This window comes from Pelodiscus sinensis, chromosome 7 (genome assembly GCF_049634645.1).
Source record: "Pelodiscus sinensis isolate JC-2024 chromosome 7, ASM4963464v1, whole genome shotgun sequence".
In the NCBI taxonomy this organism is placed as follows: Eukaryota; Metazoa; Chordata; order Testudines; family Trionychidae; genus Pelodiscus; species Pelodiscus sinensis.
The window spans coordinates 67067181-67093437 of NC_134717.1; the positions used below are offsets into that span (position 1 = coordinate 67067181).

The window sequence follows — 26257 nt, forward strand, 5'->3', positions numbered from 1 at the left end:
TAGTTATTAATGGTTCACAATCCTGCTGGAAAGTTATAACTAGTGGGGTTCCGCAGCGGTCTGTTTTGGGACTGGCTCTGTTCAACATCTTCATCAACGATTTAGATATTGGCATAGAAAGTACGCTTATTAAGTTTGCAGATGATACCAAGCTGGGAGGGGCTGCGACTGCTATGGAGGATAGGGTCGTAATTCAAAATGATCTGGACAAATTGGAGAAATGGTTTGAGGTAAACAGAATGAAGTTTAATAAGGACAAATGGAAAGTGCTCCACTTAGGAAGGCACAATCAGTTTCACACACACAAAATGGGAAATGACTGTCTGAGAAGGAGTATGGCAGAAAGGGATCTAGGGGTTATAGTGGACCACAAGCTGAATATGAGTCAGCAGTGTGATGCAGTTGCAAAAAAAGCAAACATGATTCTGGGATGCATTAACAGGAGTGTTGTGAGCAAGACATGAGAAGTCATTCTTCCGCTCTACTCTGCACTGGTTAGGCCTCAGTTGGAGTATTGTGTCCAGTTCTGGGCACTGCATTTCAAGAAAGATGTGGAGAAATTGCAGAGGGTCCAGAGAAGAGCAACAAGAATGATTAAAGGTCTAGAGAACATGACCTATGAAGGAAGGCTGAAAGAACTTGGTTTGTTTAGTTTAGAAAAGAGAAGACTGAGTGGGGACATGATAGCCGTTTTCAGGTATCATAAGGAGGAGGGAGAAAACTTGTTCATCTTGGCCTCTGAGGAAAGAACAAGAAGCAATGGGCTTAAACTGCAGCAAGGGAGGTTTAGGTTGGATATTAGGAAAAAGTTCCTAACTGTCAGGGTAGTCAAACACTGGAATAAATTGCCCAGGGAGATTGTGGAATCCCCATCTCTGGAGATATTTAAGAGTAGGTTAGATAAATTTCTATCAGGGATGGTCTAGACAGTATTTGGTCCTGCCATGAGGGCAGGGGACTGGACTCGGTGACCTCTCGAGGTTCCTTCCAGTCCTAGTATTCTATGAGTCTATGATTCTGTGATTGCTGCTTTAATACTCCAAAGTAGCAGGGCCATTTAAACACACAAGGTGTTAGAAGCAGTGCTAGATCCTATCAAGCTCATTTTTTTAATATCTATTCGTCAGATTCCTGACAGACCAAGGAGTTAAGCTCGTTATATAATCAGTCTCCATATCAAAACTTCATGTTGATAACATGAAAAATAATTTGTACATCTGGTTATAGCCAGAGGTGTAACAATATAAAATGGCATCATGATGCATGGACATAAACTGATTTTTCCCTTTGTGTCCACGTTCTCTTCATCTCAAATCTTTTACAGCAGTGGAAGCTCAAGCTGAGTTCTAGTCTACCTTGTAAATCAATTCCTGAATTATGAGCAGAGGTCAAACGTAGGAATGTTTATTGCTGGTGATGTAGGAGCCGAGAGAACGTTGCTTGATTTTCAGATCCCAAGTACTATAGAGCTGGCAGCATTTAAAAAATCCTTTCCATTTTACACTGAGCAGATTTCACAAGAGTCATTGACAGAGCAGATGAATGTGGAAGGCCTAGTTCTTCACTGTACCATTGCAAAGCTGGGACAAAGCTGGCTGCAGAGCTGCTCTAGGAGCTTTATAGTGGTTTGAGATCCTTCCTGCACAGGGTAGATTCTTCATAAAATGTCTCTGGCTGATGTAAGTTCCGTTTGCAGTTCATATCTCAGTGAACTTAATCAGTAAGGGTATGTCTACACTACAGCGCTATTTCAAATTAACTTAATTCGAAATAGTTAATTTGAATTAAGCTAATTCGAAATAATGTATCTATACACAAAAACTATTTCAAAATAGCACATCCACACTAAGTGGACCCTGAACCGAAGTTAAGGCTGGCCGGAACCAGTGCCGGCAGGGCATCAGGTTAGGACTTAGCCTCAGGCAGCAGCCCCACGCACTAACTGAGCTCCGTGCTTAAAGGGACCCTACCCCTACCCAGACAGACAGTTCTCAGGGTTCCCCGCTTACTTGTCTACCTCGATGAGGGACAGCAAAGCAGTCCTGTCTTGGAGTGCCCTGAGTGCCAGAACTCGGGACACCACCGCACTCGGCCACATGGAGCCAGAGCTGCCCCTGGGCATGCTGGTGCATCTCGTGGGGTCATTGCCATCAGCCTGGCTGCACTTGCTGCAGGCTGCCATCCGGGGAGTCCATCGGGGGGCTGTTAGGATGCAGGAGGCCCTCAGTGAGAGCGTCCACCCCAAGGAGCCCTCAGAGCCTCCCCAGTCCTCCCCACCGGGGGCTCGTGCCCCATTCCTCCCTCACATCCTTCCACTTAGCCCTCCCTAGCCCCCCTTCCTGATGTCAAATAAAAGATACGTATGTTTAAAAATAGAAACTGGGTGTATTGAAACAAAACTGGAGGGAGTGAGGGGGGGATGAACTTCTGGGGAGACTGGGAAAAGGAGGTGGGAGAGGGGAAGAAAGAGGCTGGGAGAGGGGAAGGGGAAATCTGGGAGGAGGCAGCTGGAAGGGGGAAGCAAGGAGAAGAAGCGGGAGGGGAAGCTCAGTGGTCAGGGGTGGGGATCTCACGAGACCAACTTGATTTTCACGCAAACCTGCTCCTGCGTTTACATGTGGCCTTGGGTGGCCAGGCTGGCAGCTAACCTGCCGTAGACAGCCACGTTCCTCCATCTAGTGCGGAGATCATGGGCTTTGGGGGCATCCCCCCCAAACCTGAATAAGGTCCATGATCTCCACCTTGGACCAGGAAGATGCCCGCCTTCTCTAGCCCCTGGCAGACTCCTGGGAACTGGTAGACTGCTCCTGGGGAGTGGTGGAGGGCTGGCTGCCAGTGGCTCGCTGGCTCATGTCAGGGGCCCCAGTGGCCACTGCTGGCTCTGGACTGGCAGGCTTAGAGCTGGCACAGGCACTGTGGCCAGGGTCTACCCCTTTAATGGCTCCGAGGCTGGGGGAGAAGAAAGTAAGTTTTCCTAGTTGTGCCCAGAGTGGCCTCCAGGGATCCCTGGGAAGGGTTGGAGGCCCCCTATTTTGAATTAAGTGTCTACACAGCACTTAATTCAAAATAACAGTCGTTATTCTGAATTAACTTCAATAGCGTCTATACATGCAAACCGCTATTTCTAATTAAATTTAATTCGAAATAGCGGAGCCCTTAATTCGAATTTGGTAAACCTCATTCTACGAGGAGTAACGCCAAATTCAAAATAGCTATTTTGAATTAAGTGTTACTCCTCGTTGCATGTTACTCCTCATGCAATGAGGAGTAACAGTTAATTCGAGGGAAGGGTTTTAGATCGGACTACCGCATCTACACGCAGCGCGTTAATTCGGGCTTCCAGCATTTTAAAATGGCGACCGGCCGCAGATATGCTAATCAAACGTGGGATATTTAAATCCTGCGCTTCATTAGCAACTTCGGTATGCTTCATTTGCCTCCCTAGTTCGAACTGGGGGCAAGTGTAGACAATACCCTCTTTTATTAAAGTTCAGATGAAAATATAATGTTCTTTTGCTAGTACTTAAATCCTGCCACAGAGGGCATCTCATTGTTTTACACTAAAAGTGTGATTACGTCTGTATTTCTTTAATTATTTCTGAGAGTGACTTTTTGAATTTGGTCTTTCAGATTTGCTTTGTCAGGTATGGATATGGAGCAAAGAGATTATGATTCACGAACAGCATTGCATGTAGCAGCTGCAGAAGGTAGTGTCTCTTGATAAATAAGATATAAGCTATTAATTTAGTGGTTTTAATTTAAAAAAGTATATTAAATCCTTCTTTTATTTTATAGGTCATGTGGAAGTAATTAAATTTTTGCTGGAAGCCTGCAAAGTGAATCCTTTCCCCAAAGACAGGTGAGTAATTGTGCTGCTGGTGTGAAGGACGGGAGCGTGTGTAGCTAATTATATTAATGAGTCCAGCTTTAGTGCAGTCTGTTGACTAGAGTTCTTGTTTCCTCTGAAATCTCATGTGTTGTTGAAAGTAGGAACAACTGGGACCATCTGATCTAGCCAGCTAATTTGTAGCAGGTGCTAGAGCCCATTTGATCCAACAACACTAATTCTCCCCTCTCCCCTATTCCCATTAAAGAAGCAGGAGTTCCAGACATCAGTAGGGAAAATTGAGAAAATAAAGCAACTGCTGCAGAATTTTCTTTCAAAAGTGGCATGAAGGCAAGAAAAAGGAATGTATAGATTGATGTGCTTGTGTGAATATATCTGCAGAATTTGCACATAAACATCTCTCACACCCCACATTTGTGTGTGTTCTTCTCCAACATGCGCAGTAAATCAACACAACAGACTTCGAGTGCCCCAGAGACCACAAATTAGACAGGGATTGAAAGCACCAGAGTAGATTTATTGCCAAGCGAGGTACAATAATAGTTGTCACCAAATAGACTTGCTGCTGCACCACTATACATATGTATGTCATGACAATGGAATAATACCCAATCAGTACCATTGATTCAGCATTGTCCTCACGGTCAGCTGACGACCACTTTTTGGGGTGCATTTTTGTACATAAAATGCATTCTAAAAGGAACCCATATTGCTACAGAGTTCTTACGCCAAGATTAAACTGTAATCAAGGTTGGTGGGAAGTTTATAATGTATCTATATCTGCTCTAACTACCAGCTTTTCCATTAAAACTCCTCAAGGGACGAGTTTGTCCTATGCCAAACGGATCAACATTAGGAAACATACTTCAGTAAAAATAATTTGTTTTTGGGGGTTGATTTACTTGGTGTGAGGAAGTAAAAAATGACTCTGTTGGAATGCTGTATTTTGAGATTTCTTACTCCCGTTTAAAGAGGGAATACACAATTGTATGCAATGAGCTTTGCATATTGTTGTTATATTTAGGAAAGTTTGTTGATGACGTGTAGGGATGTGAATGGTTAATCTGGATTTTGGTCACCCTTATCAGGTGATGTTTACCAGTTAAGGTTAACCAGTGCAGGTGGTGAGCAGCCCCCCCATCCACTGCAAGCTAGGGGTTGCTTCAGTCCTGTGGGGCCTGCTGTGGGCAGCTGGAGTAGGCCCAGCTGGAGTAGGCCCTGTCCACAGCAGGCCCAGCCCGGGCGTGCTGCGGACAGGGGAGTTCCACTTGGCTGCAGTGCCCTCCCAGTACCTGTTTAATCGGTTAACCAGTGTGACATAGTGTGGGTACCTTGCTGGTTGCTAGGCTTGGGCTGTGGGTGACCCCCACTGGCTGCTGTCTGTATCACGGCCCAGCCGAGTAGCTGATGGGACAGGGAGGTAACCTGTTCTACCGGTTACCTCCCAGGGAGAGGAACAAAGGAAGGTGGAATGCCACCCCTGGCTGAGGGGCAGGGCTGGAAGGGATAGTTAGTGTCTGTCTGGGATCATGGAGGAGAAGGGTCTGGCATTTAGGGTCCCAGTCTCCCCCATCTCAAGGGGGGCTGAGGCATCCTAGGCCTGCCCTGTAACCAGATTACACCTGTGCTGTGCTGTATCCTGCAGAAGCAATAAATTCTCTCTATTCTACTGACTGGTGGAGTCTGTTCGTACCACTATGGGGGTGCAGGAGATGGGGAAACCCCAACGCGCCGTCACAACCGGTTAAACACGTTTGACTGGTTAACTAGTTAAATGGGATTTTATATCCCTAATGAGGTGTAAATAGCATCAGCATGTATTTAGCTATTTTTTATGTTTACTGTTTTGTCTAGTTTGATTACCCTAATTCACAAAAGTGCACTCGTGCTATTAACAAGGGCTGGAAAAAACAGTTATTGTCTTTTATGATTTTCAAATCAAATGTGTTGTTTTTCATTTTTCAAGTAAAAAGTTTTGTTTCCAGTGACAAACAGCACAGATGCTTTCAACCTTGGTTTCTTATTTATTACCAGTGGTCATTTTGGAGTCTACATCACTGACAATGTTCATGTTGAGATTGGATTCTAGAAGATATGATCTAGGGATTATTTTGGGGAAGTTTTAGGGCCTGTGTTGCACGAGAAGTCAGAATGGTCCCTTTTGGCCTTGCACTGTTGAGTCCTGAGTAATAAAATGCCATGTTTTGTCTGTGGTGACATCTGTGAAAACACATTGATGTGACAGAGATGTGTGACTGGTTGGGCAGAAATTTATTAAACAATTATACTGAAGCACAAGAATGAATGGAATCCCACTCATTTTGTTAATTACTTTGATGCTGAAGGGATAGAAGAAGAAAAGCATCCGTTGTCAAAAAAAGGTTGGGAGCTACTATCTAATTAATTGAAGGTACTTACATAGTCACTGAGCTTAGTGCATAGTGCACTAGCAATTGTTGACTCAATCATCGGAATTCAGTGGTGGATTTACTTGCTTACTGATTTTAGAAATATTGTGCTCCCTGTTTCAGATGGAATAACACTCCTATGGATGAAGCTTTACATTTTGGACACCATGATGTATTTAAAATTCTTCAAGAATTCCAGATTCAATACACACCTCCAGAGGATTCCAGCAATGGAAAGGAAAATCAAACAGTTCATAAAAATCTAGATGGTTTACTCTAACCATCTTCAGCTAGATCCCAAGAATCAAATATCTTACCTATGTTGTTGTGGAAAATGAGTATGAAGAGCGTGTGTATTTCTGTCTGACAGTGGTGTATATTTTACAGATTATTTATTTCAGTGTTACAGGAATTTTCTTCATGATATGCAGCAGACAAACCCATCGCTCCAAAAAGCAAAAACAACCCTTAAAAATCTCTCTCCATAATGTGAGCAATATTACCTCATGTTACATATAATTGATGTAAAAGAAGTATTAGCTGTTGATATCTTTACTGTGCACTACTTAATTTATTTTTGTGTTCTATGTATATCTTCAACTGTAGTCAGGAATTTTTCTGCTGAATTTGCATTTCTAAACAAATCTCTTACAGTGTGGCCAAAGTGGAACCATGCTGCTGCCATGTGCAAGTGTCACTGTAGTTTTGCTAGATTTCAGCAAGTTGTGGATGCTGGTATAGATTTAGTTTGGGTTTGTGGAACAAGGATCTGCACTTATCTTTTTTTCCCTCATTTTTTTTCCATGCAGCCTTGTTTAACATAGTCACTGTGTCACCTTGATTGATCAGTCCATCAGACTTCACAGAATGCTGACCACAACACACTGTTCATGTTGCTCTAGCTCCTTCAGCCACACACTGACCCAACTGACAGTGGCACCAGATACCCAATTGGCATAGCGCACCACAGCCCAGAACCCCAGAGCTCAAGTGAGTCACCATCCTCAGCCTCCCAGGTAGCTAGAATTTCAGGTGTATGCCACTACAATCTGTTGTTTATATAATGTAAATCTCAAAATGGTGACATTTGCCAGTGGTCTTGGCTAATTGTTCTTAAAGATTTTTTTTTTCGGGGAATCTGTTTTAAGGTTGGTTTGATGACCAAATAACAGGGGAATATAACTTGTGACATTTTTTGAGCTTTTTCTTTCAAATGCCCTCATCTAGCCTCACTCTCTGTCCATATTCAGACAATGAAGTGCTTTTTCTTTAGTTGGTGCTTCCACAGTATTCATATATATGCATTATGGGGAATCTTGTAGACTGCAAAATAATTTATCTCAATCTTATGCTTTGTCCTTAGCTGCAACTGCACCAAAAACCATTCAGGGGACTAAAAGTATGTGAAAGACAAAATACTTAACCAAATATTCTAAATGAGTTAGGTGCACAATAAAAAAGATGATGGATTGAAATAACTTAGAGAGGCATAGAGCTAATCAAAGCATGAAGCAAGATTGTAATTATGCCAAACTGTGGGTCTAATGTTCTTTTTAGGCTGGCATGAATATTCACGTTTTGTTGAAACTTCTGAAGTTCTACTGGTATAAAACAGGTCAGAAATCAGAAACATACACAAATCAAGTTGTTCATTTGTATGTAGACTGTTTCATTTACCCTCATCACTGTATAGTCCGTGTCCTACATACATGAGTTACAAGGAATTTAAATCCAAACATTCTATTTTTGGAACCATTATACTGTATCAACTTCTTGCCCAATGCAGCAAGCTGATTACTGACACTTCCATATGAAATCACAGAGTGAAGTCCCTTAAAAAAAAACCGGGTAGGAGAGTGCCCATTTTACAGTACTGAAAGTTGGTGATAGTCAAGCATCAGGCAGTGGAATTGACACCATTTATGGGCACTGCACACATCTCATGCATCTCAAAGATATGGCAGTAATAATTCATCTATATATCTCAAGATGCCCACTGTGCACACGAGAAAACTAAGGCTTGGAGAGGTCACCTAGCAGGTCAGTGGCAGAGTCAAGTTATGGAACCCATGTCTCCTGCAGCCCACTCCAGTGCTCTAGTCACCATGCACATCACCTCCCCATGGAAGAGAAATCAAACAGAGGCACTTGATATTCAGCACAAGCAGTGGCCTATCTAGCTCATAATAAAGATGCTGTCTTCTAGTAATTTGAAAACTTAAGTCCCTAAAATCTGATTAGTGAAAAATGCTTGCCTGGCATAAGTCATGCTTTATTCCCTCTTGATCTGATATTACTGTTCTCAAGCTACTTTTTTGCTTCAAGTCAGTTATTCACCATAAGGCCTCATGCCTTTTTAAATTAGCCATGCCTTGTGTTGCATCCATCTTCCTTCTTAACCAAGAACTGGATGGGATACCCTTTGAACCCTTCTTGGCCAGAGGAGGACACTGTTGAGAGCACAAGGCCCTGTCTCTGCTGCATTCCTACAGAGGATAAAACCAGGCAAACTAAATCACACATTTTCCTCTATACATTCTTAGATCTACCTTAGGAAGTAAAATTTCTCAGGTGGGGCTTCAGGGGTATGGATTTGGTCTCAATCTACGAGACACTTCTATTTGTCTCTCTCTGCGTTGCTAACAAAATGTATCCTCTGCTGGCTTAAAAAAAAGTCAGTGACCTATTTTGATGAAATCAGTCAAATTTACTTTGCTCAGACAATAAATTTTCCAGAAGGTAGGTAGGTAGGTATATGCACTGAAAGATAAAGGTATTTTAATTAACTATCAGTGAGCTTATGACTGTCCCTAAACCGAATGCTTTTCTCCCCCATATTAAGAGCTTTTAGCAAGATTTATAGCACCGATGCATTTTTATCAGGACAGTTTTGGTAATATTTTCCTCATTGTACCAGGAGATATTATTTTGCAAAGATTGTGCCCAGTGGAAGCAGTGCATTTATTTATATATGCAATTATTTATAAATGTTGTTCACTTGTTTGGCTGCTCATCATTGCTGGCACTGACACACAGATTTTAATTTAAATGGCTTATCAAATACTGCCATCCTTATGCTCCAAAGAGTTTTCTGTGTTGTCATATATGTGCTTATGTATCACTGCAGCTAGAAATGGTTAAGCTAACTTAATGCTTTGTACAAAGAAATATTGTGCTGATCTTAGCGTTAATTATCCCAGCTTTTTTGTGAAAAATGTGATGTAGTGGACTGATACCTTTTTAGCTACAGAACTGGACAGTCAATGAGTGTTTTCATTGATGCTATACTATCAGCAATTGTGACTGATTGATGTGACATTTTAGATTTCTTACTGTGGGGAATAGACAGTGATGAATGTATTTGCTTTCAGCAATTTCTTGTAAGTGAATCTAAATTTAAAATTACTAGAGCTGTACTGGTTCTGAAAATGAAAGATATTTATTTTAATGAATAAAATCCAGGTATTATTGCTTTTTACAGCACAATTAAACAAGAATACCAAAAATTATTGATGTATGAGAGTTTTTTGTATTGGTTAGTTATATCATTTACCCCCCTCTAATAGAAATAGCCAAAGTGAGTGGAATGTGTGGTGCCTTTCATCTCAGGCGGCTTTGAAGCCTTCTAGTATTGAGGCTACTTTTGTACTGGGAAGGTCTTGTGCCAAGCTTTAATTATAGCATCAATCATCAAGCGTATTGAATATTCTCTCTATATATATTAAAAAAAAATTCTGATGGCAGAGTGATGTCATTGTGTCACTCTGCATCCCACAGCCTCTCCCCCCTCCCTGCTGCTAATCCCATTAGCTCAGAACTAGGCTCCTAGCCCTTCTCTGCAAGCCCAGGCTTGTAGTTGGGGGGGGGGGGGGGCGCGCACCAGAGGCCCACACTGATTGTAAGGGGGGAGGCAGAGGCCCTGGCTCCCCTCACCAGCAGCTGGGGTTGAGGGGGCACAAGAGACTGGGGCTGGTTCAGAGGGTGGGGTGGCAAGTGCAGCTAGCAGGGGGCACAGCCTCCTACCAGTTTCAAATCTAAAAGCCTGAAAATGCCAAATAGGCACGCTCAAGCTTTTCTTCACCAGTACAGGTGCCCAGCTGGTGATGGAGAAATGATACTAAAAGGCATAACTAACCTTCTGTGGGTATTCTAAGAAGCAGCTGGTCTTAAGGATGTTTCTATTCTTTAGGAATAAAGGTTATTGCTGAGATGAGGAAGATCCCTGAATCTGGTGAATCAGGAATTAGATGGATGCTCTGGCTTTTGAAATAGCTAAGAACCACAAAATGAAATAGGGATATGTAGGCATCATTTTTGCTTCTGAAGTTTCCTTAACAAAGCCCAGCCTCATACTATAGCAGAAAATTGTGGAAGCAATCAAGGGATTCTACTGAAAACCATCACCACTTATCCTAAGTAGATCTCAAATTGGAGCCAGGAGTGGAGACTTTCATGGTTTCAAGATGGGAATGGCCTTCTGGAGCAAAACCCACCTTTATATAATGTAATACAATCAAACAATCTGATAGAGAATGACAATGTCTTCAACGAACACCTTCAATTTCCTCCAGTGATGGTAGACGAGTGCATCCTCACACATGATTTACAAATTAGACATACAGGTTAGACCTCCCTGGTCCAGGGCCTGTCCCATCCCAGATGAGGGATTTTGCAGGACTGGTCATTTCTTGCCCTGATGCCATCAGCCCCCTCTAGCCCTGGCCCAATCACTGCCCTCGCAGCTGGATTCCCCTTCTTGGTGGTCCTGCTGTCCTGTCAACCCCATCTGCTCTATTGGGCAGTGCCGACACCTCTGTGCGCTGGGTAGCTGCACTGTCTCTGCTTGCTGGGCTTCCACTGCTGTGTGATACAGCCCCACCACCTGTGTGCGCATTGGGTTCCTGCTGCAGCCCCACTGCCTTTGCATGCCAGGCTCTGATGTGCAGCCCCACTGCCGCTATGAGCTGGGTTCCCACAGCTGAGCCTGACACCTGCTGCTGCTCCGGGCAGCCACATATCCACTGCGGCAGATTCCCGCTGACCTGCCAGCTCCCTGGTGTTTGCCCTCCACTGGAACTCACTGGTCCTGGAACATCTGTGATCCTGTTGTACCACAGATGTTGCCGGACCAGAGTCCCTGTTAAGAATGCCAGTTAAGAGAGTTTCAACCTGTAATAAAAAGCAGTTTCAGAGAATTTATCCTGACTGCTTAACTACATTAAAAAGTGAGTGCTACTAGGCATCAGACTAGCCAAGCCCGTGAGGGCCCATTCTAGGCTACTACTATCACCAAGTCACAATACAATGAAAAATTAATTTTGTCTGAAATAAGTTGCCCAGCATTAGTAGGAAGAGAAAGCTGTATTCCTGGTTCTAACAAGTTGGAGAATTTTTAAAAAATAACTTTGCATCTATCTTCAAGTGATTCTGAATATTGTAAAAACAACGACAAGTCCTGTGGCACCTTAGAGACTAACAGATTTATTAGGGCCTAAACTCTTTGCTGTTTTTGCAGATACAGACTACCACAGGTATCCTTCGGAGACTTTTCTGAATAGTGTGTTACTGAAATGAGGCACAATAGCAGCTCAGTGGCTGCAATGAAGATTTTATATACTGCCTCTCTTAAAAGCATCCATGCTGTGTGTCTTGTTCTTTTTACAAGTGTATATGCTAAAAGGGAAGATGTTCAGAATCATTTTCAAGGCTTTTTCCAACCGCTCCCTCCTCTCTTCAGAAAGAAGGCCCTGAGCGTATTTACAAGGCCATTATAGTTTACCTATTCATGCCCCTTCCTCTCACAGAACCAGCTGACTTCCATACAGAGATGAAACTGCCCCAATGGTCTTGCAATCAAATAGAAGCCTTCATGATGTCAAAAATTCAATGAAATTTCATGAGTCCATTGTTTTTTTAAGATTATTGTATCAATCTCATTTATTAATAACCATGTGACACTAAGTGACACTTCAGGGTTTTTTTAACCTGGAAAAGACTATATCTGGTATTATAATGATCATCCATGCAAAAATGGCATAAAGCCATCTATGCCTGGTAAATCTTTGAATTTGTGAGAAAAATCTGACTGGCAAATACAATATGAATAGGTATTTGAAAGATATTGTACAGAACACATCACAGGTCTTACATCTACATCACTTTACTTGATAGCTATTAAATATTTATGTACATTTAGCTACTCTAAAAAGAGAACAAAAATAAAATTAAGCTGTTGATATATTTTTCATTTATGATCATTGATTTTTTAGATAGCGGAATCCAAATAAAGCAAACTGGCACTATTTTGCCACCTAAGCAAACATTCCTCACGGATCCTTTCAGGATTTTTCATAGTCAGAAAATCATAGTCCTTTCTTTGTGGGCAGCAGTGATGTAATACTTTAACCACATGCAAAACTTTAACGATGAGCCTATAGTCATTGGTTAACATTCACAGTAACACACCGGCTCCCAGTATGCATGGGGAGGCAGCTTAAAAGCTGGTTCCTATAGAACCATCTGTTGCTTCATGCCCACTGCTGTCCCCGTGTAACAGCTGAAATTTTCAGCAGTTACATAGTTACTTAATTCTATGAATTTTAACATCCCTAGTAGGTAGCACTTACTGGCACGCTTTACCACTTCCTTTTTACGAAGCAGGCTCCACCTTTTCAACCTATCTGACCAGTTTTCAGAGAAGTAGCTGTCTAAGTCTGCTTCAGCAAAAACAAGGAGTCTGGTAACACTTTAAAGACTAAGAAATGTATTAGGGTAGTAGAGCATAAGCTTTCAGTTCCTCAGATGCTGAAGAGAAAAAAAAGACATAGGGAAAAAATACAGAGATGGGAGTGTTACAACAGTACTAATTAAATCAGAATGGATGTGGCTAATCTCCAACAGTGGTGAGAAAGTGATTGTTCCTGAATAGTAAATGGAGAACTACGCTGTGTGTTTTAGACTTTGGTTCAGGGTGTTAAATTTGCTTATAATTCCAGTTCAGCAGTGTCTCTCTGCAGTCTGTTTTTCTGCCTGAGAACGGCAACTTGCTAGTTCAAAACTGCTGATTAAAGTGCGCCCCCACTGGCTTTTGAATGTTGCCATTCTTAAAGTCTGATTTCTCTAAGGCTATGTCTACACTACAAAGTTTTTCCGCAAAAACCGACAGAGCGTCCACATCTCAAGTGAGTTTTTGTGGGGAAAAAAAACCCACAGTAAATCGACAAGATAGAGGATTTTTGCCAGTAGAGTTGGAATATCCTCATGGAATAACTCCTTTCTGCGCTACAGATCTTGCGCAAAAAGGCATGAATGGATGCTCCGCAGGGGTTTCTTGCACAAAAAGAGCCTATCTCAAAAAGCACAGGTGCTCTGATGGTCATTCACAGAATGGCCATCAGAGCTTTCTTGCACAAGAGCATCTGTGCAGTGTGGACGCTCTCTTACGCAAAAGAACATCGCTTTTGGAATGCGCTTTTGAGGTGTGGACATGCTTTTGTGCAAGAAATTTTAAAAGCTTCTCGCACAAAACCCCTGCAGTGTAGACAAATCCAGACAGAGAGAAACTGCTGAGTTGAAAGACATATGCAAATTTGACTTCCTGAACCAAGGTCTAAACAAACACATGGAGTGGTTCTCATATTACAACAGGTTATTTCCCATTCAGGAACTCTGACCTCACCACTGTTGGAGATTAGCCACATCCATTCTGATTTAATTAGCACTGAAATCACACTTCCATCTCTGTATTTTTTTCCCCTCTTTCTGTGTTTCTTTTCCCTTTCGGCATCTGAGGAAGTGAGTTGTAGCTCATGAAAGCTTATGCTCTCCTACCCTAATACATTTAATAGTTTTTAAAATGCTACTGCACTCCATGTTGTTGTGGCAATGTAGTTCCGTGTCACTTATAAGCTAATTCGCAAAATGTTCCTCAGTGCAGCAAGAGCCAAAGTATTGCAGCTATTGAAACTCTGAGGAGAGCAAATTAGTGACTTCCTATTTCATGAGGAATTATGAATGCGTAGTGAGATTTGAAAATCAATGAAATCTGTGTAAGGGACCATCCTCATTAGGTAACCATGACTTAATTAGCTTCCAATCTATTGAGAACAAGTCTTCTCTTCTAGACTGTCTCCTTCCTCCAAGTACCAAAGCTTGTGTGGGCTATAAGCACCTAACACAGTCACTTGTGACTCATCTTGCTTTAGCCTGTGGTTATGAATGAAGATGCGTGTCCATGCAGCCCTCTTTCAGATAATCAATATTAAAAATGAGAAGTGTTCTAAAACATGACTTCGTTAATAATGGGATGCCCAGTATGTACAGGAGAAGTGTTACCCTCTCTCTCCCCCCCAAAGAGACTACGGGCAAAATCAGTGTGGTCAGTATAAACATGTAAAGCAGCAGGGACTGTAGTCTGTGAAAATCAGCACAGTACCACTGACTTCAGTGGGGTTGTGCTGCAGACAAGCCCTTTAGGGTATGTGTGTGCTTCAGTTAAAAACCTGCAGCTCACCTGGGCTAAGGGGGCTATTGAATTGCAGTGTAGCTGCTTGGGCTCATCCTAGAGCCCGAGCTCTCAAACCCTGCAAGGTGGGTGGGTCCCAGAGTTCAGGCTGCACCGTGAGCGAGAACAGCTCCACTAACCCCTTAGCCCAAGCCTCAGGAGCACGGGCAGCTGGCACTGGTCTGCCACAGGTTTCTAACTGCAACCTGGGCTAAAACAAATGTGTTATTTTTCAATTAAGGTAACAGTGCTTCTTTCGCTGTGGGGTGGAGATGCTAGGAGTGCTGTTTGTTATTACAAAGAGGAAAGCAAGACACACTTGTCCTCTGAATGGGCTTGCTCATACTCTCAATCAAGTCAACAGAAAAATCTCAGCGATTTAGTGCACATCCATCTTCTTGGCCTGCAGTCTGCCTGGCCAAGAGCTGCCTCTGTCAGTTTGACAAATGTGCATTTCTTGAGGATCTTTCAATTCTCTATTTTTCAGGCTTAATCCCCCCACCAGTATCAATGTTACAATGACAGACATCCCCCCTATTCATAATATACTTTGGGTAACAGTTATTTAAAATTAAATTTTAAATTTAAACTTTTATGTGCTTTGTGACTACTTAGTGGACACATGAATTTTCATATTAGACAATAATTAATTCTGTCAATGTCACAGCACTTTAACCCCCACAAGTAACTACCAGCACAGGTGTAGGCTATGGCGTCTGTGCAGCAAGAGCAAAGACCCGCTGGGGAGAAATCCTTGCAGTTAGTTTGCAATGATGGTTGGAGGGAGGGCAGTGTTTGGATTAAGGACCCTCTGAGGAAACATCTCTCTACTGCCTCTCAAAGATTTTACTGAACTATACTCCATGTAAGTTATTGTGCATAATTCTACAGTGTCTGGCTTTCAATTCCGGTGTGCCATGGCCGAAAACAAAATATGCAGCATGTGTTCAAACACTGTTCTTTGGGGTGACATAACAGCCTTTGGGAATATTCTACATGAAAAAGATTTTGAGAGACGAGACATCCTCTTCCATGGGTATTTCTTTTCTCAATGAGTAGTACAAGTAGTAGATCTGTATTCCACTCTTACCATAACATGCTTCTTTGTAGTAAAACAAAATAAAAAAGCATATGTCACTGATTTAGCAGAGCAGAAGCAAACAGCCCAGTGCAGTTTGTGGCTGTACCCTTTGAGGAAGTAAGCTTTCATTTTAAAGAAAATATTCTAGATCTCTTAATTGCAAAAGAAAGCCTTCCAAGTGTGAGTCAAAGTGCAAACTGAAGCTGTATTGTTTGTGTATGAGGGCAGTCTGAAACCACTCTCACAGGTGTGAATTACCCTTACTTTAAAACCTGAAGACAACATTATAAATGTCAACATAATTATTTCATTTATGATACATTTAGAATAATTGGGGGCTTCGCCCATAAACCTACACTGCTCTCCCAATCAAAAGCCTCAACGGTCCATAGACTTCCAGCTTCCCACCCCAACCTTCTCTCCTGGAGTGTTGCAGTAACAGAAAATTCTCTAGCCCATTGAAAATTACAATTAAACAAATGTAGTATCACAATCAGTACCATACTCTAGTTATTATTCATTTTTATACTTAACTCAGTAAGAACTTCAATTCCTTAATTGAACTGAAGCATCAGCCTGATGCACTGGTGTGCCACACTATTCAAGGGCTTCCCTCAGAATTTGGAGAAAGCTAGCCACAAACTATACAAAGCCTTGAGTACCTCGGCAGGCTGTGGAACAGGGAAGGAGAAAAATGCAAGCTACCTAAGGATGCACATGTGCAAACGGTATAGGTGAGAGACCGGGACCACTTAAGTTGGATAGGCTGAACACATCTGCAAAGAGAGCACAGGTTAATTAAAAAAAAACCTCTTAAAATCTAGCCTAAAACAAACCATAGCAAAGAATGTACTAAAATAGTCTTACACTTAAAGTCTACTGTAAAACGTAAGTGCCATTTACTATTATTTGTCATGGTGTTACATAGTAAGAGCATTAGTACTGTTGTGCTGCTATTTGTTTATGGGGCTTAAACTCTGACAGCAAAATTGTTAAGTAATCCAAAAAATGGATGTGTTACTCAGGGTTTTCAGAACCCACTACACTGGGGCCACTGCTCAAGCTGTCCTGGGACCAGCTGCCCCAGAGCAGCAGTGTGGGAGCAACAGCACTGTTGGCCACCCTCCACCTAAAGCTGCCCCCCCCCCCCGGCCTGGAGCAGCTGTGGGGCCCCAGGCTGCTCCCTTGACTCCAGAGCAACAGTATCTGCCAGAGTACCTCCTCTTGCCCCTGGACATAGAATCAGGTATTTATAGTACAAGACATGGACAAGTCAAGGGTTGTGAATTTTATTTATTACCCATGACCTATCCATGACTTGTATTATAAATACTCAACTGACTTGTACCCTTTAGCTCTAACCTGCAAAGGAATGTGTTTGCATTTCCCGCTAATTGGAGGTGGTCACTTATTCTGGAAGGCTAGTTTGTGTTCAAATCAGAGTCAATTTAAAATATGAAATATTCCATGTCAGGATAAAAAAGGAGCCTTTTAAAAGCAAAATTATGTATCCACTCCCCTCTCCTCCCACTGCTACCACACACAAAAAAACCAAACCAACATACCACAGTATCAATTTCTGCAGGGCTCACCATTCGAGACACCTCATCAAAATCTTCAGGAGACATGGGTAAGAGGTTTTCTGTGGTCTGGAGTCTGGACGGGTGGCTGACATGGAGAGAAGAGATAAACCGTTGGTGTATTAATATTAATTTCAATAAAGTCATTTCATTTAACATTTCAAAATCCTTTTACTTCAGTTGGTTGATTTTTAATAGCGTGTGTCGCTCACCATGGTATCTGGCCCCCTCTCATTCAATTTAAAAAGCAACAAGTAGAGTAGATGTCACTGAGAAGGGTGATTCGATGAAATTATATCTATCTCATTTTGCAGTAATGGTAATTATGCAGTCTGATTAAACTTGAGCTGTCGGAAGATACCACCTTTCACCAAGAGAATCCATTACAAGGGACTCCTTGGCTTTATGCAGAGTGTCATTGAAATCTTAGGACAGCTGCAGACCCCAGTGCCTATGGACCCTCTTGCCACCACATCTACACAGGGATAAAAAAGCCATTGCTACTCTAGGACAGCTGAATCAGGCTGTGTGGATGAAAAATTACTGTGTAGCTCCTGTGAAAATGCAAGATACCAGAGTTCACGCTTCAGCCCTAGCCAAAATGTCAACATAATTTTTAGCCCTGCGAACCCAAGACAGCTGATTTGGGCAAGCCATAGCTGTGCTGTGGATCTTTTAACCCAGTGTAGCTGTATTCTGCAAGATCAACAGCTTTGACTTTAGTAAACCACCAGCAGTAGGAGGTTCCATAAGCAAAAAGCCCAGCCTCCTCTTAACTGCACTGCTGAGATACAGTGTTTCACTCTGCTATGCAAGAGTGGTTTTAATACAAATGGACATGAGAGGTGCATGGCTGGGGATACATACTGATTTACTAAAATCAAGTCAAGCTAGGTCAGGTTAGTCAAAAGAAAACTGAAGTAGCTAATTTTTACGAAAAATCAAGTATGAAAAAACTGCTTTAAATTGCTTAAAGATTTCTACATTTTGTATTTTAACACAGTAGCTTTTGTTCTGATTTGTTAAGTGTATTGTGGTGTCTTTCTACCCACTGGACTTAGCAAAGCAGAGAGCTAATGGCAAATCATGTGTATCTTTAACACTCCTAAAATGTACAAAATTGGTTGTAGTTTCAAATACAATCCAATTTCTAGAAATCCAACTTTTCTGTTGAAACTTACACTTCAGATACAGAGATTAATTCAGTTTTGATGTATCCATTCCCTTTGGGGCCATCTAAATCCATAGGCTCAGAGGCTAAAAAAAAAAAAAAAAAAGATACACCTATGGTTACCAAAATTTTCATTGTGGGAAATCTTTTCTATGAATTAAAGCAATAGTGTCAAAAATTACATTTATTTTTGAAAATGTTTTACCAGCTACTGTTACAAATTAAGGCTGCCAGAACTGAAAGAGCAGAGATGAATATTTCACTGTATTTCTATTTGTTTTTCATTAAAGAAGACTGTGTGTCAAATCAGTTTCCACTGTTTGACTTTTGCCACATAGCAAAAAGAAGAGAAAAAAAACCCCAAATAAAGGAAAACCTGGTCCTGATACTCGCAGGCAGCATTTTCTTCCCACTGATGTCAATGCAATGTCATATAAGTGCCAGGGTTCAGTTACAAGGATCTAACTGCTAGTGGGGACATAAGGTTGTAAAACTATACAATGTGGCAAGCAGATTTAGGAGCAGCTGTTTGGCCTGATACCATGTACAGAATTTCCAATCTGACTAGATTTCCCACTGACAATCTTTGTACAGCCACATTTTTTTCCACTTTTTGAACAGTCGTGATACATTTTAGATGGGAAGAATTCAGGTATGATTTAAAAACACTGACCATTCTGATTCAACTACAATCATTTCATTGTATAGCACAGATATAATGTGGTATTCCAATACTTCAATGACAAACAGGTACCTCAAAACACTTCTGCAAATGAAATGTTGATATCACTTACTCTCCTTGGGCCTGGAGTAGTATTTCCCAAAGGCATTGTCTTTGGGAATATTTGGATACAGATAGATCAGTGGATTTTCAGGAATATTTTCAGCCGCCATCACTTTGTAGTTGCGAATGATATCAGGGAAAGTAACAGCTGAGAGTTCCTTCTTGGTATAAGGTTCTACGGAATGGAACTGAGGTTCTGGTGAATAAAGAAGGATGTGAATCCTTGAGAGGTGCTCTAAGCGTACAGTATTAAAACTATACAGAAAAACACAGCTGAGCGTTTGTATTCACAGAGGGTCAAGTGAAGGAAGGGCCTTATAGAATGAAATCTAATTTGTACTATGTTACAATTTCAGTTATTTCCAAGCAAGTACCACTCCATGCAGAGGAAAGTATGACCTAACAGTAAGAACAGTTCTTTTCACATGTTTTATTCAGAATGTCAGAGGTGACTTGTGTTCACCCCTGGAAATGGGCTATGATCATACAATATAGTTCAACTAATCCACACTGAAGTTTACAAGACTGGCCCTTTTCAGTCTTTTCTGATAAAATTCAAGGCCACAAAGAAGGAAGAAACAATGGGCAAGGCATCTGCTTTCAGCAGCAGCAGTCAGTGGATTTTCCTAGGCCAGCAGTTTTCAAAGTACAGATCATGACCCAGTACCGGGTAGTGGAATGTCAGGCTCTGGGTCTCATTGCTGCATGGGGGTGCAAAGACAGCCTACCTGCCTGTCCTGGCATCGTAGACTGCGCTGTGCCACAGAAGGGGCCAGCAACAGGATCAGTTCCTAAGGGGAGAGGGCTGTGCACACTGCCCCTGCCCCAAGCACTATCTCCACACTCCCATTGGCTGGGAACCTGCTGCTGGCTGCTTCTGGGGTGCAGCATGGTCTGCGGTGCCAGGAGAGGCAGGAAGCTGCCTTAGCAGCTCTGCTGCACCACTGACTGGAGCCGCTCAAGGTATGCCCCTCTTGCCCTAGCCTAGACCCACCCCCCCCAAAAGCTGAAGCCTCCTCTTACAGCTGAAAGCCCTCATAATCAGCCCCAACCCAGAGCTCACACGCTAGTCAAATTATATTGAGTCATGGGCATCAACAATTTTCTTCAACGGGGTCATGAGAAAAAAAGTTTGAAAACCGCTGTCCTAGGCAGTTTAGTAGTTGGGACTCCATTAGCTGGAGCAGCAGCTACAGCCTCCTGCCAGCAGGGGGTGCTATGTCTCTCCTCTACAATCAGCACAGTCTCTGCCCCGCCCAGGTGCCTCCCCAGCTTAGCAGGGAAGGAAGCTCACCAGGGAGGCAGCTGAGCTGCCTGCAGGGGAGTCACAGCTGCCCACTGTGTCGTCCCTCTCCACTCTGGAGGCAGGTGCAAGGGCATTGCTGGTGGGGAGCAGGAAGGGCAGGGGGACCAAGGGCAGTTGGGGGGTGGGGAGGGAATTACAGAGCTAAAGGAAGAGTCTTGGGGGGGAGGGCAGTGCAGCAGCAGCACCACCACCCTGGGCATGGGGAGGCTTGGGAGGTACAAGTGAGAGCAGGTTGCTTGGGGAGGCATGAAGGATATGTACTTGGTCATCCTGGGCTGGAAGAAACCTGGTGTGAGGGAATGATCATGGGGGGGGGGGGGGGAGGGTTTGGGAATCTGTCCTGCACAATATGAGAGGCCAAACTGACTCCTCAGGAAATGCCTCTTTCCTCACCTGAATTAATCAAAGTGGCCTACCAGATTGCTTATGGAATATTATACTAGTGGTAGTACTATGGCACTTACCAGATAGGATTGTTTATTTTCCAGAGTCTGTGTAAGGGAGACAGTGGTTGCCAAGGATTTTTAACTTTGGTTTTCAAATACAGATATAAACCCAAGTTATTCTCTGTGTTTACTTACCATTTTGAGATCCCTCTACCCAGGTAAAAGTGATGGCTCCTTCTCGGCTACTTTCACTAAATCTCAGTAAAAATGTCCCTGGCCTTTGGACCTTTAACAAAGCACGTTCTTTCTCCTTACTGATAAAGCCCATGATACAGCTGTAACATTGAAAAGAGAATTGTACATTTTACTTCTGAGCACATCCAAAGCACACTGAGTTACCACATGCAAGTAAAAGCGGAATTTTCCAATTGGTTTATAATGCCCTATGCAACTGTAACACCATCATCAATGCACAAACTGAAATGCACTCTTGCTTCTGGGTGCAGTAGTCCTTGAACAGCAGCTATCTGGAGACTGACAGTACAGTCTTTCCTTTCATTCTATGTGTAACCTACTATAACATGTTTTTTTTCCCTCAAACCTTTTAAAATCAGAAATTGGTTAGTTATCCAAAACAAAATGTATTCAATTTACACATGTGTTTGCAAGACCTGGGCCTAGAGAGTAGTTTTACCTTAATGAGAACATTAAGTTGTCATTAAAGAAAATTGTTGCTGCTTTTCTTTTTGACATCCTGTGTTGGAATCACAGACAATTATTTGGGTTTCTCAGTATTTGATTTTGTGCTCGCTTCCCAGACAGCATGGGTATCTCTGCCAGATCAGATAATAACAGTCTAGGTTATTTCAATCCCAGTATTTCATTGTATGTTATACCATGTTTTCTTACACTTGGAAACACTCTAATAGTAGCTCACTTTGCTTTCCCTCTTTATGCCAGGGTACTATGAATTGTCCCTTTGGAGAGTTTTATTTTTTGTCAGATGCTTCAGAGTGAGCTGGGATAATTTTTGTGGCCTTAATGGAAAGGAGCTCTTAGGAGAGCAGATGAAGCTGTGTCTAATCTGCTTGCAATGCCTGAATATACCTGAACATGCTAGATGGGCCTGTGTGATATGACAGAGTAACATATGGATATGATGGTGAAGATCTTAGAAAGTGAATACTCATGAAGATGACACAAGAGGCTCTCAAATAGGAACATGAAGGAAGAGAGTGCTCCCTGTACAATGACTTCCATCCATTAGGAATATCTGTATTTTCAAGCTTGGAGATGATGTAGCCCTGATGCATTCACCTAGCAATATTGTCCAGATTTTCTCCAATAGATCAGAATTTGAGAGAGAGAGACAAGGGGTATTTTTGGCTTTAAAATAATGTTCCTGCTTTATTTACCTATGAGTTCAAATGTTATTTGAATCATTGCTCTTCCCTCATTTATGTAGTAAGTAAATTACAATTACTTTAGGTATATATATCTCTGGGTCAGTCCAGTACATCAGGAAATACACCATTTACTCAAAAGAGAACATGAAATGTACATGCTAAATTATATATTGAGAGCTTTTTAAAAAGAACTCAAAGGATTCTTTAGGACTATATATCCCAATCCTTTCTTTGGCAATCTTCAGCTTGATATATGAAAAAGGCACTATGAGGACAATTATGATCCCTATTAGATCAATGCTGATGCCATGTATATGCCATAGATGTTTATACTGACTCCTAACAAGTCTTTTTTTGTATAGTCTGATTCAGGGCCTCTTGTGGTTCCAGTGGTTTATTAGCCCCTCTTAATTAAATTTCTGTTATTTGGCTCTCCTAAAAACACCTAATAAATATTTTAAAACTTACGCCTGATGTAACAAACGTGTTCATCTCTGTTTCTATAGACCTTGTGTTGTGTTACTTGTCTGCAAATCCTTTAGGTTTAATTGAAAATAAAGGTCTTATTATACCTTTTTATTTCTGTTTCTGCTCTTCAGCTAATAAACCGAGGGCTTAACTGTTCAGGATGAAATTTGTTGTTTATAACTCTGTGTATCTGTAAGTTGTTCTTGTAGATGGTACTAACGTTATTATACAGAGACAGAAAGAGCACCCTGGATACTAGTTGCAAAACTCTCATTAACTTTAATAGGGCCAAGATTTCACCCTATTAACTAAAAACAAACAAAAACTTCTTTATGGGTGTGGGTGTGAGAGAGTAGCTCCCATTGTTAAGCCTAATGGGGCTGACAAGGGTGCCTGGAAAATCCGGACTCAACAATGGGCGCTGATCAGTTTCCAAAGAGTAGGACAAAGATTTTCGAAGAGGAGCAGAGATTATAATACAGAAAAAGAGGAGATTTATGAAGGGTGAAGTTTGTTGGGGGTTTTAATGGGAAGCTTTAAGGGGAGAAGTCAGCACAGAGATCTGTAATAGCTAAACAAAAACTCACGGTGAGAACACGGCACACGTTAGTATAGTCACTTCCCTATTAACTTAGTCGTGTAGGTGGGCCCTATTCAGTAAGACACTTTTAGTATTTGCCTTACCTCAAGCACATATGACATTTTGTTAGTCACATGCAAAAACACCTTGTTCATTCAAACCTAATATCCATAATTTTCCTGGTTTAAGTTTTAGTCCTGGATATGAATGTTATTTTGCCAGCACAAATACTCTAAAACTGTCGTTAAAATAGTAAGAGTTTGTCACTGTTTTCATTAATTACTGATTGTCAATATTAATAGATAGCCATTTTTACAGAATTTTTCTGTAAACAGTAGGGATGTCAACAGTAGGGATGTAATAGAGTAGCCTATTAACCAATAAGCAAAAGCTTATTGGTTAATGCTATAGGCTACATGCATTTCCCCTCCCCCCCATTTGCCAGTAAATTTTTAGAGGCTGGCTAGCAGCCCGGATCAGTTCCAGCTTGTGCAAGGTCCAGGACCTACCCCTGCTGTGCCTCTGCATTTAGGGTACGTCTACACTTGCTCCCTAGTTTGAGCTAGAGATGCAAATGTAGCTGACCAAAATTGCTAATGAAGTGGGGATTTAAATATCCCGTGCTTCATTAGCATATTCTCACCCGCGCGTTATTCCTGGTTCAAATCAGCTGTTGAGCAGAAGTGCGCTCCGGGAAGCATTCGTTCGAATCAAAACCCTTGGTTCGAGTGAACATTACTCCGAAAAAGATTAGGAGTAACATTAGTTTGAACCAAGGGGTTTGATTCGAACGAACGTGCCCTGGAGCACACTTCCTAGTTTGAACCCGCTGTTGAGTGGAATAACGCGCGGGCGAGATTATGCTAATGAAGCACGGGATATTTAAATCCCCGCTTCATTAGCAATTTTGGTCGGCTAAATTTCATCCCTAGCTTGAACTAGGGAGCAAGTGTAGACATACCCTTAAAACGAATTAGGAGCCAGAAGGGCAGGCATCCTGGCTCAGTTCCAGCTTGAACTGGGTCCAGGAGCTCAGAAACTCCACCGGACAGGGGCTACTGCCACCCAGAGGCAGCAGCGCTGGGCAACAGGCAGCCGATCCGCGAGGGGAGCTGTTTTTTAAACTGGCTCCCCTCACAGACCAGCTCCCACCTAGCAGCCCATGCTACTGCCTCTGTATCAGAGGCAGCAGTGCAGAGTAACAGAGACTGGCTGCCGGCCACATCTCTGGGGAAATATAGAATAGTTTAGTAACTGATAAGAATTCATGAGATTAATCGATTATTCATTTAACCGATATTTAACATCCCATGTCAAGTGTTGTAAAATGAGGTTAAATCTGAACTGACAATTAAAAAGCAGGATTAGAATTAGGGATGCGAACAGTTAACCAGTAAGAGCTGGAACAGCTCCTTGCCTGTTGCAGGAGCCCCATGGGATGCCCGTGGCGTACAGGGGCTGTTCCAACTGGGCTCCAACAATACGTTTAACCAGTTAAGCAATTAAATAGGATTTTACATCCCTAGTTAGAACCTCATTTTGAGCTTATTTCTGGCAGCAGCCATAGCTCATTATTAAAGGGACTATGTTTTTGAGATCAGCAAACTGAAGGTCAAGGTTTTTAAACATTATTAAAGGAGAATGGAGCTAATTTTTCAAATCTGAAAAAGAGCTTTACTATTAACATTTAATCCTTCAATATTTGATCAATAAAAATTAGTTGCTATAGCAGGACTCCATCACTGTATCAAGGGATTCAGTCAATCCACCTGTTAGCTCACAAATGCACTTTTTAAAACAAGGTTGAACATTGTAGAAGGTTCCCCTGCAGCAGTTTAGTCTTCCCCTCTAAACTCCTGTTCTTGTGAACAAATTCAGTTCTCCCTTAGGATGTGGCAAATGCTCACTACGTTGTAGGTTGGGGCTGATGGCTAATTTCACTTAACTTGACAATGATTTGAATTTTGATCTTTGGCATTAAAAGGCAGTGCAATGGGGTTTCTGCACTAAACTGATGGCGTTTTCCCCACTGCTTCAGCTAAGATGCAGAGGATCTGTCTTGCTCCTTCCAGTGAAGACTCAGAACAAACCTCACTTGCCCTATTTAGCACTCACATTTTATTTTATAACTGTCATTATTAATAGAACTAATTGCTTGCACCATCAGCCACTCATCTTCATGAGCAACACACAAGATTCTTACCCGTCATTCCAGAGGCATAAGAGGTGTTTTTTAATGAGTTCCAGTATGCCCTCAATCCACAGCCAGAAAGGAAAATTTTTCTCATTTATATTTTCCTAAAATTACAGTACATGGGGAGAAAGACACAAATAACTGTTACAAAATGAAATTTGAGTATAATGGACTTAACTTATAATAATATAGTGAAACAACTGCATTGTCTCTCCTTCCTCTCTTCTTCTCCCCTGTTTTTCTTAACACTTTTCCTCTTTCTTTGTTCTTTTTTGCTGCTATTTTTATTTCTTTTTACAGTCTCCTCTCTTCTCTTCTTTCTAGCAAGGAGCGGAAGAACCGGAGCTTTGAGGAAAAGTGCTGCCTTGGGATGAGGTGTATCCATTGACACCATCTCACACTGGTCTGTGTTAGGGATGTGAGAATGATGGACATCGTACCCAAAGGACTGAATGTTTAAATGGGTAATCAATAAGCTCATGGGTTACCCAAATGGTTACATGTCAGCTCCTGCACCAACTTACATTTGATCTGCTACCACTA

The 26257-nt window shown here is 42.0% G+C and overlaps 2 protein-coding genes across 7 annotated transcripts in view; one reads left to right on the forward strand and one right to left on the reverse strand.

Moving 5' to 3' along the window:
- Positions 1 to 7692, forward strand: part of GLS (glutaminase) — a 118160-nt gene extending 110468 nt beyond the window's left edge. For both annotated transcript variants that reach the window (XM_075934203.1, XM_075934201.1), the window contains 3 exons: positions 3631 to 3707; positions 3796 to 3859; positions 6379 to 7692. In XM_075934203.1, the coding sequence (XP_075790318.1) occupies positions 3631 to 3707; positions 3796 to 3859; positions 6379 to 6535 (298 nt within the window). In that variant the 3' untranslated portion in view covers positions 6536 to 7692. The remainder of the gene's footprint in view (positions 1 to 3630; positions 3708 to 3795; positions 3860 to 6378) is intronic.
- Positions 7693 to 13441: 5749 nt separating this feature from the next.
- STAT1 (signal transducer and activator of transcription 1) overlaps positions 13442 to 26257 on the reverse strand; it is a 46445-nt gene continuing 33629 nt past the window's right edge. For 2 of the 5 annotated variants that reach the window (XM_075934198.1, XM_075934194.1), the window contains 6 exons: positions 25724 to 25818; positions 21262 to 21401; positions 19385 to 19570; positions 18601 to 18676; positions 17405 to 17507; positions 16025 to 16615 (listed from right to left, as the gene is read on the reverse strand). In XM_075934198.1, the coding sequence (XP_075790313.1) occupies positions 16592 to 16615; positions 17405 to 17507; positions 18601 to 18676; positions 19385 to 19570; positions 21262 to 21401; positions 25724 to 25818 (624 nt within the window). In that variant the 3' untranslated portion in view covers positions 16025 to 16591. Of the gene's footprint in view, positions 15861 to 16024; positions 16616 to 17404; positions 17508 to 18600; positions 18677 to 19384; positions 19571 to 21261; positions 21402 to 25723; positions 25819 to 26257 lie in introns of those variants that run through there. The other 3 variants (XM_075934197.1, XM_075934195.1, XM_075934196.1) reach the window with 3 other exon arrangements.